The sequence below is a fragment of the Actinia tenebrosa genome, unplaced genomic scaffold (assembly GCF_029948245.1).
Source record: "Actinia tenebrosa isolate PJP-AT-01 unplaced genomic scaffold, QUT_ActTen_1.0 PGA_scaffold0__85_contigs__length_37466705, whole genome shotgun sequence".
Taxonomy (NCBI): Eukaryota; Metazoa; Cnidaria; class Anthozoa; order Actiniaria; family Actiniidae; genus Actinia; species Actinia tenebrosa.
Window position 1 is genome coordinate 10,925,437 of NW_028292569.1, and position 13,210 is coordinate 10,938,646.

At 37.3% G+C, this 13,210-nt stretch overlaps 2 protein-coding genes and 1 long non-coding RNA gene across 4 annotated transcripts in view; 1 reads left to right on the forward strand and 2 right to left on the reverse strand.

The window, feature by feature from the left end:
• Positions 1 to 2,083: 2,083 nt before the first annotated feature.
• LOC148913464 (uncharacterized) lies at positions 2,084 to 3,245 on the reverse strand. Its single transcript, XR_016119822.1, has 2 exons — positions 3,095 to 3,245; positions 2,084 to 2,426 (listed from the first exon to the last, which is right to left on the reverse strand). It is a non-coding gene; the product is annotated as an uncharacterized LOC148913464 (long non-coding RNA).
• Positions 3,246 to 7,036: 3,791 nt separating this feature from the next.
• On the reverse strand, positions 7,037 to 11,061 carry LOC116289260 (RING finger protein 151-like). 2 transcript variants are annotated; one of them, XM_031696157.2, is made up of 4 exons: positions 10,373 to 11,061; positions 10,051 to 10,295; positions 7,946 to 8,249; positions 7,037 to 7,172 (listed from the first exon to the last, which is right to left on the reverse strand). In XM_031696157.2, the coding sequence occupies exons 1-3, from the start codon at positions 10,432 to 10,434 to the stop codon at positions 8,023 to 8,025; spliced, it is 534 nt and encodes a 177-aa protein (XP_031552017.1). In that variant the 5' UTR covers positions 10,435 to 11,061; the 3' UTR covers positions 7,037 to 7,172; positions 7,946 to 8,022. The 2 variants fall into 2 exon arrangements, with proteins under 2 accessions (XP_031552017.1, XP_031552016.1); XM_031696156.2 differs by having other exon boundaries at positions 10,051 to 11,061.
• Positions 11,062 to 11,824: 763 nt separating this feature from the next.
• LOC148913465 (uncharacterized) overlaps positions 11,825 to 13,210 on the forward strand; it is a 31,404-nt gene continuing 30,018 nt past the window's right edge. The window contains exon 1 of the mRNA XM_089030238.1: positions 11,825 to 11,960. Coding sequence (XP_088886364.1) covers positions 11,900 to 11,960 — 61 coding nt within the window. The 5' untranslated portion in view covers positions 11,825 to 11,899. The remainder of the gene's footprint in view (positions 11,961 to 13,210) is intronic.

Genomic DNA, 13,210 nt, shown 5'->3' on the forward strand with positions numbered 1-13,210 from the left:
TTAACCAACTATCATATGTTTTTTGTTCAAGAACAATTCAGCTTTGTTTGCCTCCTATCGCGGGTCCCATCGGTAAAACAAAGCTGAAGACTTTCATTCAATGATTTTATATCTTTCTAGAGATAATTTATTTATATATTAAATGAAATGTAAAATTACGCCAAACATTGAACTGTTTATTAAGTTGTTCGAGCTAGCCATAATTATACAAATGAGCTTAAATTTGTGTTGTTGAGAGATGATATTGTATAAAGACCTTGTCTTTCACTTTATAACCAAGCTAAAAAATGTTCAAAAACATTTACAGATGCCAATTTACTGACAAAGAAATTAGTCATTTTGTATTTTGCATTATTTTCTATTTTGTCTCAGTTGTTCGTGTCAAGTTTAAAGACCCATTGCCACTTACCGTGATGCATCACAATTTGTTTACATTTTGAATCGTGTCACCACTGAAAAAACAATTCCAACCTTTTGAATAAACTCTTAAATAGTCCCTAAAACCGTAAAATAATGTAAAAGAATCATTATTGTGCCTTAGTGCTATGTCGGAAAAGGATTTAATATGACGTTATTATTCAATATATGAATGTTTGAATTTCACGGACCACGAAATTCATCTGTGACCGCGGTGCATCACGGTAAGTGGCAATGGGTCTTTAATACTGAATGTAAACTTTGCTTTTCGAAAACTTTTGTCGTTCGTGATTTTCGTATCTTTCTCACACATGAAAACAGACATGAAAACTGGTAAAATCGAATCTCAAAATTTTGTAAGCTTAGTTTTCAAGCTCCTCGAAAAGTAGTTAATTCTCATATGAAAGGAATAAAATTATTTCAATGAAGTAATTAGGAAAACGTTTTCCTTTTAACTGCTGACACAGTTGGTTTTAAATGTTCAGGGCCTTCATTTCTCAAGTTTAGTTAGTTGATGATCTCCAGGCAATTTTCTCTCTGATGCTACCAAAGCATTTGTTTTTTTTAATATTTTCATTGCGGTAAAAATACATTTAATATAAAAACATCAAAATTCTACTGGTTTTCCAAACATCTTTATGTGAAAGACGCAAGTAAGCTTTAGTTTTTTCTCACCTTAACCAGTTTTCAAGTCTGTTTTATAGTCCTGATTTGTCCTAAAAGAATCGGGAATCTCCAAAATTTCGATTTCAATGAAAGACATCCAAGGTAAATTTCACTAAACCTGATATTTTGTTGGATTGTCTGTAGTTATCTTTCGTTTTTTTAAAGTAAAATTAAACAGAAATTCAAAGCTTAAAAATGTCGGCCATGGAAAACTTTGTCGAAGAATCTTCAAAGAACAAAAATATCCTATGGGGTGGCTGGTGGTGAGTTGTGTTCAAAATTTCTAAGTGGGATGGTATAATCGCGCATAAAAAACAATGTAGTGCATTTTGATTCGATTTCAATGCATGGTTTTTATTATGGGATACGTTATCTTCATCTCGAATCAAAATTATTGAAGATTTTTTTCCCGATCTTATTTTGACCTTTCAGATTCATTGAAATTGGGCTCCCTGGCTCCCTAATTTCGTATCAGGAGCTCCGCTTTTAGGCAGTGCCTAAATATATATATATTAAAAAACCGTTAGGTCATTTCAGAAAAGCGTTAGCCGTTCAGTGCAAACCGTTATAACGTTCTGGCAAAGCGTTAACGTCTCTCAAAAAATAGGCCTTTAAAATAGGCCGTTTAACGGAAAAGCGTTAAGACACGTTTTCCCATGGAAGGTCACATTATTATTGAGGCAATGCCTAAAAGCGGAGCTCCCAATAGCAGGGGGAGCCCAATTTAGTTAAAACTGAAAGATGAAAATAAAATCGGGCAAAAAAATCTTCGATTTCTTCTCTCCATCGAGATGAAGACAATGTCCGCCATAAACATCGCCAACTATTCCGGTCATGCGCCCGCGTACAAATGCAGCGGTATCGCTTGAAAGTGTTAAGCGAGTTAAGTCAGATTTTACAAAGAAATGTATAGAGAGTCAAGACAGTTTCGATTTATAAATTTCTGTGTAAACAGTTTTCCACTTGCCGGGGTAGAAGAACAATATATAACATTAAAGCATTTATTTTTTACCAAACATACTTTAATTTGTTTGGAAAAATCTTTTCGTCTCGATAGTTAGATTTTAACAGCCTTCCTTGCCATAAGTGCTTTGTTAAATTGCAAGAAAAACACAAAAGGTCAAATATTATAGCCTGCGTCACATCTGGAATTTTCTTCGTAAATACTTCGTACTGTATTGTTCATGCTTGATAATACACTCCGATCATATGATATGATCGGATATGAGATGATATCATATGATCGGAATGTACTATCAAGCATGAACAATACAGTACTGCTAATACATTCCGATCATATGATACCACACCAGACATCTGACCTAGGTCAAGCTTTCAGTAAACTAGAAAAAAGATTAAAGATTAAAACAGATTAAAGGTAATTAAACCTAGATATACGTCAATTTAGGTGAATTTAAGAAGCCTCACAAAACACTTCATTAAAGAGATTTAAATAGGACATTAAAGCTCAGGAAAGTTAAATTTACTAAATTTAATTAAAAAATTTAAGTTTACTTAAATACCTCATTAAGTTGACTTTCGTGTAGCTTTAATGTACATTAAATTTGAAATTTTGCCCTGTGCGAGTTTTTGTAATTTACCGAGTTTTGGTGATTGACCGAGTTTTGGTTATTGACAGAGTTTTGTAATTGACCGAGTTTTGGTGATTGACAGCGCTATTGTAAATCGACCGAATTTTCGCAATTGACTATTTTCATAAGCATTGATTGACATATGGAACGTGCTTGCGTAATACACATTCAAACGAAGTAAGAAGAAGCAATTGACCGAAACAAACGAAATGACAATTTTGAACCATTCCGCGCGCCATATGTTTTACCCACATTTTAACCTTAAGTTAGCAATAATCGTGCTTTGAACAACGCATTCTCATTCCTAGATTAAAATTTAAACCTCGATTAGGCGATTTAGCGTTACTGATTGATCGGGATTTTGACAACAGAATAACATCAGTCAAGTCTACGAAAACAACACCACGAAAGATACTCACATGCTCCTGACATTATGTTGACCATCATCAGAGGAATGAAGAATTTCAGGGTTCTAAGAGTCATTTTGAACACGTGGCGTGAGGCGTAGATAGAGTTGGCTTGGGCAAAACTAACGCAACGACCGACACTAAAAGCGGATGCGAGGGCGAGGGAGACTAGGACAAAACACACCACAGGGAACCCGGCTATATATTTTTTGCTTCTTTTAGAAAATTAACTTTGCTCTTTGTGGGTTTCCTGTGTTGTGATCAGTTTTCTTTTACATAAGCTGTAATGAGATCTGCGCTGTAATCAGATCTGTGCTGTGATCAGATCGGCGCTGTAAACTGATAGCCGTTTAAATTCAAATCAATAACCGTTGGTAACGCACTCTCTAGTAAACCCTCAAAGGAAACACTATGGAAAGCTAAAGAAATCCTTACCGGGGCTTTTCCAACAAAATCCCCTTATTATAACATTTTTATATAATTTTTTAAGTTTATGGGTTTTTTTAATGTACCAAAACACTTCAGTGCAATAACGTCAAAAAAGGTTTATTCAAAAAACTGGCGATGTTATCTTAGCAAGTCACGTGATATGTAACGTAATACACCCAAAATCGTTGGGGTGACTGACAGGCCACGTGACTACATCCCTGCCAAGTTTCGTAATCACAGGTTGTATTGCCGCGGAGAAAATGGGACAGGGGCCACCAGAGGTGTGGGGCCACCAGAGGTGTGGGGCCACCAGACGTTGGTGGAACGTGCCAACCCCTTCTCGCGTTACAAAATGAAAATAGTCGTAAGTATACATCTCTAAAATACATGTTCATTATATCATGTTCTATATACTAGTAAAGATGTTTATATATTTTCTTCTTTGCCTGGCGATATGGCTTATGATTTAGCCATTGTTATGTGGTGACTTCCGGTGCTTGTATGCAGGTAATGGGTCTGGTTTGTGTGGTATGATTTGTTTTACCATATAAATTTGAGTTCAATTGACCTTATAAAGGTCATGTTATTAAGAAAGATAATAATTATTGTAATATTATTAACGATTTTGAGAAATTTGAAGGTGTACAGATTTGCTTCCTTAAAATCACTTTAAAATATGATAATTATAATCAATCTATTTATCAAACTTATTAGTGTTAATATCAACTTCAACACCTTTGCTAATTATCCATAGTTCATCACATTGACAAAAGTAACCATCTATTGATTGGTCCTATTGATCAGTTTATTTTCAGAAAAGAATATATTTGCTATTATAACTGATATAATATTTGATACTTTGAACAATAACCAAACAGCTGCAACTATTATTTGTTGAACTCTCTCTCTATATACACATAAATTTATAAAAATATATATAATCATATTAAAATTGTGTTCATTAGGTTTCTGGATATATGGTACATTTCATTTTTAAACTTTTATCAGCATAACTACAATAGGACGAGGAAAGTGTTTCAGTTGTCGTCATGAACTTGGTCCATCCCCAAGTCTTGTTTTTGCCAAATACTTCAGTTCCTTTTAGAGAAACATCATTGACGCCAGGCACTTGGCTGATCACAGTCATCTGGTAAAAATTATTAAGTTATGTTAGTTATGAAAGCTGGATGTGTATGAAAATAACCATTAGTTCAAACAGTTTGTTAGGTCTCTCCCTTTATTGGGTAATTCAGGGTTTGATCTGTGAGTTAGCCCAATTATAAGAGAGGGAAACTTCTTATTGTTGCACGCACCATGTGAATTCTTAGTAACCGGATGTAGTTTAAATTTCGCCTTACACTACTCCCGTGCATCATCAACTTGTGCATTCCGTATCTTTCTGTTTATTTTTTTGACCACTAAAAACGAAACAGAAAGAGCTAATACGCTTGCAAGTTGATGATGCCTGGAAGTAGGGTAAGGCAAAATTTAAACTGCATCCGGTTACTAAAATAGCCCAGCCGAGATTTTACATGGCAAGTGCTACAATAAGAAGTTCTCCTCTCTTATTTATGCTCTCTTGGTTAGCTGTGCCCTGACATCTGCCTAGAGGTTGTTTCAGGGTTCAATCTGTGAGTAAGCAGTGCCCTGACTTAGATCAGCCCAGAGGTTGTTTCAGGGTTCAATCTGTGAGTTAGCCGTGCCCTGACTTAGATCAGTCCAGAGGTTGTTTCAGGGTTCAATCTGTGAGTTAGCAGTGCCCTGACTTTGATCAGTCCAGAGGTTATTCCAGGGTTCCATTTGTAAGTTAGCCATGCCCTGACTTTGATCAGTCCAGAGGTTGTTTTAGGGTTCAATCTGTGAGTTAGCCATGCCCTGACTTAGATCAGCTCAAAGGTTGTGTCAGGTATGGATAAAAAAATTAAATATTTTTTCAGATGGCTTTTGTTGTTTGAGCTGGTGAGATCATGTCATATCAGAACTACAATCACAACAGTTTCATTGGTATGTCCAGTCCAAGAGGTGTTTGGCAAGATAAGTGCCAATGTTGGACAGACATTGTCTGCTGACAACCTGCTTATTAACTTTTGATATTATCAACATATCATATTTATCAAAAGGCAGGTTTGGATACTGGTGGGTGTGTGTCACTACCTGAAACTTATAGTGGCTTTACTGCTGGGTACCACATGAACATCACCAGAAGTTCGCAAATGGTCTTCATATAATGTTAGGTATAAAGAGAGGAATGAATGACTTGTTTCTTTATCTCCATTAGGGGATACTGATAATCTAAGTCTGTAACCACATAACCAGAAAAAAGGACTTTGAAAGCTTGAGGCACAGGCATATTTCTTGCATAAAGTGGGGTAGTCAGGAATTATCCATGTGTAACTATTGGCACTGGCAAGTTGATCTTTTAAAACTTTTCTGAGAAATAATGATTAACAATAATCATCACTAAAAGATGAATAAACTAAGTTAAATAATACTATTAATTTTAGAGTGATAATAATCTGCAGATAATACATTTATTATATCAAGTTCACATGCCATCAGGGATTGCCTTATTGATATCAGCCAATCAGAGACAATCTAGTGAGTAGAATGTATAATATTTTAAAAAGATATTTTAATAGGAAAGGGGATTTATTTATTTTTATTATATACCAAGTGTCAAAGTTCAATTTTCCTCAATTCCTATTGGTCGAGAGTGTGTCACGTGAATATGAAGAAATTAGACTGTTTCCTGGCAACCATTCTGGGAGGGGAATATTATGTTATGGACCGGGAATAACAAAACCAGAAGTCAGACACGTGATTGAAAATTATAAAAACCGGAAACCAGAAAGCAACACATTTGAGCGCGCGTTTGCAAAATTCATTCACACTTTTTCTTTCAGGAAACATCATTATTCATTTCTCCACTTTTGTTTTGTTCTCTTTGACACTTGGTATGATAATAAAGCACTTATTTACTGGGACCTCGGGAAAGCAGTATGTTTTGTGGTCCCTCGACCTCTGATGTTTCCCTTAGCTCTGCCTCGGAAAACATCAGTGTTAAGTGTTAAAAAAATAAAATATATATTTATCTTACCAATTTAGAAATTCATTTCCTTAAGGACAGACTAACTGGGATTCATTTTACAAAATATGAACAAGCAAAAACACCTAGATCTGAATTCTATATCTTAGAAAATACTTAGATGTCAATGAAAAAAGTTGGGAAATGAAACATTGTGAATGGCTGAGGTCAACTAAGGATCTCCTGCCTGATTGGCTACAGTTGTCACTCTATGTAGTGATTGGTTAACTTTGTAAAAGTGGTCCTAGTTAGAGTGTCCAAAGATTAAGATTACAAATCATTGTATCATGCATACGTACCTTTACGTCTCTTAAAGTAGACTTCAATGTCTTCAAATCCTCCTTGATTACAACTACTTCCTTTGTCAACCTGTCACTTTTCTTGGCAAGGCAAGAGTTGATTCCCATCATCAGTTTGTTCTCTTGAGCAAGTAGTAACATGTGTGAAGACATCTTGTCCTCCAAGTGTTTCTCCATATCTTTGCGTAGCACTTGCTCTGAACATCCTTGGTGTGAGAAGGGGCAGGCAAGTGAGGTATTGCTGCATGTGTTGTCCAGATGATCTTTCATGGCACTCCTTTAATGTAATTATCATCACCTTTAAATTAGTATAGCAAATCGCACTGGTTATGAAGTCCACTAGCCAGGTGACTCAGTTCGATGGTCGAGCATCAGACTGTTGAGTGGGAGGTTTTGGGTACTATTCTTGGCCAGACCCACACTCAGAGTCTTACAATGACTGAGAAGAATGAGCTGCCTTTGTAATAACATCTACAAATATTTAACCTTCATATAGCATGGATGACCACTTAACTGTGTGGATACTCCAGCCAGGACCACTTTGATACACTAGTATCATTAACCAATCATATTGCGACCTTTAGTTCAATATTTTTAAGCAGCCAATAAGATAGCACATTGATAATAACTTATAATAAGTGAGTTATAAGCTGTGCCCTGACTTTGATCAATCCCTGGAGAGGTTGATCCAGAATGTGACAATCTGATTGGCGTACAATTTTATCAATTCAATTTCGGTCTAGTTTATTGTTATCTGATTGGCCAGTTTGATTCAAGTGCTCGCGGTTAGTGTCTCTCCACATTTCATTGGTACAAATTAATTTTGGAGGTACGTACTAAAAGAACCACTGTGGATATGAAGAAAACCTAGTAGTGACCACCCTCAATGCCTTCTCCTCATACTAACCACCTCTCATTCAAAACTCATTGTAAAGAACCTGAAGTTTCATCATATCCATATTGAATAAGGGCACTATATGAAACAATTCAGGGATTTATTGCACAGGCATTTCAACGAACATTTTAAACAAATTTCTCATAATGCTGTACCTTTGTATCTTGCTTGTTTCATGATTTGTATAACAGTTGTTGGGGCATGGGATCATTGCATCAGGACAGTCACTATCCTAGTGGAGTTGAAGATCATGTTGAATGACTTGTGCTTGGCAATCCTTGCAGGTCACTGTTCTATGTATACATGTTTGGGTATGATCATCAACATGTCTTCTCTGCACCATGGCTATACAGTTTGCATGAGGACATCGTACTTGGTAGAAAGCACAAACCTCTTGGTGTTTTTTAAGCTCTTGCAGCTTGCCATTCCAGTTACAGACATCTTTTGTGACTCCCTCATCTAATAAAATCATGAATAAATGATATGATAAGAAGAAATATAATTATATAACTATATTGTTATTCTGTTAATAACTATATATGTAAACCGAACACCAGTGTTCAATTCCTGAAACAACCTTTGGGCTGATTTAAGTAAGAGCACAGCTAACCCAAGATGGAGCCCTGAAACAACCTCTGGGCTGATCTTAGTCAGGGAACTGCAAACTAACAGATTCAACTGTGAACAAACTCATAACAGTAGATCAAACCTGGAAAAAACCTCTACACTGATCTAAGTCAGGACACAGCTACAGTAACTTATAATTTGAACTCTGAAGCACAGTGCTCAAAGCTGAACTTTTTTAAGATACTAGGCAGTGGGAAGCCTGTGAAAAGCCAAAGGTAACTGTGGTTTAGCACTATGGGTAGCATGGGTGGCGTTCGCGGCTAACGCGTCGTCTTTCACCGCTGTGAGTCCAACGGGTCGGGTCACTGGTTCGAGCCCTGTGGTCGCCACATGTGAATTGAGTTTGTTTGATGTGTCGTTCCCTCCTATGCTACGAGGGTTTTCTCCGGGTTCTCCGGTTCCCTCCCTCCATAAAAGTCAACATGTGAGTTGAGCGTTGTGTGCATAGAATATTAAATGTAGTGGTAGGGCGTGTGAGTGAAAAGTGTCCCCAATTAGTGCGAAAGCGCTAAAACGACTAGACACTTAAATAAAAGTGATTTATTTATTTATCTATTTGGTTAAGTCCATCTGCAAACTAGCAACAGCAACTAGCGAACTAGCTGCACGTTTTCTCATTCTATGGCCCCCAGCATCATACTTGGATTTCTAATTTTGGTGTGAGTTTCCATTGATATGTCAAAATATTCACACATAACTACCAAAACATTCCCAAAGCATGACCACCAGATGCAAGCTCAAAGACCAATAACAATATGGGTGTAAGAATGAATTAGCATAACAGCCAATCACAGTCTATAATATATAACCATTCAACCATGTTGGGGGTATTAACCAGAGTTAAACTAGGGCTGCACGCAGGCTAGGCAATAGGCTATGTCTATAGATCAAGTAGCCCAGCAGAGTAATCTGCTAGTCCAGATAATTAGTAATCCAAAGACCCCACTAGCCTATGGATTAGCGAGCCCTAATTTCCACTAACCCGGAGGAAAGATTTGCTAGTCCCACACAAGTGAGCTAGCATTAGTGTTGAACACTGAAACAACTTCTGGGCTTCTCAAAGTTAGGGCACATACAGTACATATATGCTACCACTTACAGATGTAACCCTGAAACCTGGAGAACATGCGGAAAAACCCTTAAATAAATGGACAGACAAAACAAACTCTACCCACATGTGATGCCGAGACCAGGAATCAAAGTTGAGACACTTAATTCCCTGTGATCAGTTACAAAGATAATAGCCATACTACAGTACAACTGTAGCTCTCTCTATCAGTACTGTTTTAAGATACATCTCACCTAGAAGGCAGGGGCTATTTGGCTTTGCACTATAATTTATACTCAAAATAAATATGTGAGGCCAATTAGGGGAATCAAGTTATAACATATTATGAAGCACGAGGAGTAAGTGTTATGCTGTTGAATGTTTTCTCATCAGTTTAGTTGTGGGTTAGATCCCTAGACCAGCCATCATATAAGACTAGAGCAGTCCATTGGTTCTCTTTTGTACTTTGAGGGTTTTCTCCAGGTTCTATGGTTACCTACCTAAAAATGTTAAATTCAAATCCACCCTCAGTGAGTCCTCTACCAACTACAAACGAAAAAATACATAGCCTTACACAGTACTTACGAGTTTCTAGCTTTTTCCTCTTTGCTTTTGGTTCACCATTCTCCTTATTCTCCTCATCTTGAGCAAAACAGTAGACGTAAAGATTATTCACGATGTTATAAACAGTCAAGTTACGAACCAAGCTGTCAGTGATCAGAGTGTTATCCAAAGGACAATTCTTGCTCGTCTTCAGCCACAATTCAATAAACTCGCTGCAGAATGTGTGACCATCTTTGCAGCTCACAGGGTCTTGGAACACTCCATGGCTAGAAATAAAGTAAAAATAGAGTGAGTTTAGTGATTTTGGAGGCGAATTATTCAACTGTAGTCTCGTTTTGCTCACCATATTGGACAGTGAAGGTTTTCATCACATGAATTCACAAACTGATCGGAATTAAACCCCATTTTCTCAAACTGCTAGAGGCAAATATATATCTTATTGACCTTTCTTGGAGTGAATTGAGGGTTTTTAATGGATATATTAGGATAAAAGATGAAGGTTTTTAGGACCTCCGCGTTTTGAGATGCAGAAAATATGACGTACCCTATGCACGAGTATCAAGCTTAAACTGTAGCGGGAAATCCCAAGAACCTTTGCGTGCTTACTACGGACTGGGGAGGTAAGGGGCTATAGGCCTTTTGCAACAAACAGTCACGTGCTAATAGTCCCTTGGGGAAGGCTCTGCTGGATGGCAAACAAACTTAAGGTTACTCCCTACAGTATTTTTTGGTTCGGAGCAGCATATCATTTTCATTCGGCTTACTGATAGCCTTTATCTGCACCTATGGATTTGATTTTTGGCCTGGTTTAGAACGAAGATGAAAGTTTTGAATTAAGTTGATTTTAGCTTGATCGACGTTACCTTGGTAACGACTCTTCAAAAGTGAACATAATGATATAAGATAAGAGGTAATCGATGAAACTAATCAGTAAAACTCGTGCCGATACACAAATTATCTAAACTTTCAAACGTCCTAGTAATTTCAACAGAGAAGGTTCCTACCGCCTTACAGGTCATCTACCTGAAGAACGTAACACTAGTAGTGACTGACCGCCTTTGCCATGACAACCCCCCCCCCCCCCCCCCCCCCAGAGGACAGTAGACGTGGCATGTCGTCACTCATTCATCGTTTCACTTCGTCATTATTCTAGTTATAGCCGAAACCATGTTTTTTAGAACGTCTACGCGTTTTATACGTAATGTTACATTTAATTTATCAGTAAACTTTCGCTTATTTCACTAAGTAGTTTCTCGTTTATGCGTAGTTTTATTTCATTGTTTGAAGTCAAAAGAATCTTTTCTTTAATAGATTTATTGGATAAATGCATGCATCGTTTTATCAACTTGATAAAGATTATATATAATAACCGGTGGATAGCGCTGTCCTGTTCCTGTTCTGACTCACAGAGGAGGTTTCAGGCCTGTTGCGAAAATCCCAAATTATTCTTTTTTTCTAGTTTTCGGGCATAATTTAATTTGTTTTCCGGATGTAAAAAGCACCTTTGTTTTTCCTGCGGTGATACTAGTAATGATTGGGCTTCACGTATAATGGAGGATCGTTGATTTACGATCGACAAAACTGAACTGAGGGTTTGCTTAGAAATACGAGACTGCTTTTCTTTTCTAGTCTAAGCGGTACTATTGGAAAAAAAAAAATATTATTTTATGCAGGTATCCCTGGCATGGTATCCGCGATATCCGTGCTATCTGCGTTTTCGCAATCACCTCAAACTCTTATTTAAAACCCTTACGAAACACAGAATGGGTTACACATGACTTGTATTACGTCACTTCATCGGCTAACTCAGTTTAAACGGAATAGTGGCCCAAGCTAACAACTCGTTTCTCCGTTTCACGACGAGTTAAAAATGATCCCTAGAAGCCTTTTATTTTGCATTCTTCTGATGGTCAACATAATCTCAGGAGCATGTGAGTATCTTTGGTTTTGGTTTCGTAGACTTGTGACCGTGTGTTTTTATTCTATAATTCCTGTTTTCTTTAGAACTACTGTATTTTTACCACCTACGCTCATTGACACTTTCAAAGCCTTCATCTAAAATTAGAGCAAAAATGGCCATCTTGAACGCATTCAAATCAATAGGTAAATTACGAGCCTTGTATGAAACGACTGAAGAAGATCGAGTGCCAATAGATGTGTTTTACAATTTTAAATCGCGTAAAAAAGTCGCTCAGCTACGCGACGTCGAAGGGTTGTTTTAGCTTCCTCGTCCGCCATCTCTGCAAGCTAAGCCTAGTTCGTGCAGCACTAAAGCACGTGTGATGAGCCCACGTCATCACTGTACATCTGCTTACTAATGGCATAGGTCAAGGGCACTAGGACACCGAATGTGGTTGGATTTCTATAGGTTTTTTCCCCTTTCGATTATTTGAATTAAATTAACGTTGTATACTTGTTTACTTATCTTGTGTTCGTGTTCCTTCGTTGTCTTCGTTCGCTGTTGTAGTGCAGACGTTTTCATTCCAAAGGTCAAACGGTTTGAATAGCCTACGAGCGTTACTTCTTTAACGGCCGTTCCGTACTTGACTCTGTTTGTACTATACCAACAACAACGCGACCGCGCGATGCTCTTTACGTCAGTAACATTCAACCGTCCAGTTAATATGGTTAATCAAATTCACCTTAAGTGATTTAATTCAAATAATCGAAAGGGGAAAAAACCTATAGAAATCCAACCACATTCGGTGTCCTAGTGCCCTTGCATAGGTCAAACCGGCACTCGTGCGTGGAGTTCAATGGTAGAACTTGAATGTTGGATTTGTGTAATCCAGCAATGACGGAAATAGATTATGTGTTTGTATCTAAAAACTTTAAAACCTTAGTCCTTGAACGAGAAACTCTAGTGGTTCATTTTAATATACTGTTTAGAAAATAACGTTCTCAAAATTGAATGCTGAAATTGATGTATGTCAAAAGAGCAATGTTGAATTTTGTCCAGACACGAAAAGCTATTAAAGGATTTTGAATCGTGGAACTCGAATGTTGGACGAGATTACAGCTAAGTTGAAATCGAAATCTTCAATGTCGGAAAAGCAACTAACAATATTGCATTGCAAGTGAAACACTGAATTCTTTACTAGAATGTTGAAAACCTGATGTTGAATTTTGTCGGGAATATAACGCCATAAGTTTCAGGGGTGTGCGGTTTTCATTTTTTGTG

Bases quoted from the DNA above. Each gene is read 5' to 3' on its own strand.
- LOC116289260 (XM_031696156.2), bottom strand. From the start codon at position 10,375: ATGGTGAGCAAAACGAGACTACAGTTGAATAATTCGCCTCCAAAATCA. The intron at 8,250-10,050 runs GTAAGTACTGTG...TGATTTTATTAG, and splicing joins GAGGAAAAAGCTAGAAACTC to ATGAGGGAGTCACAAAAGAT.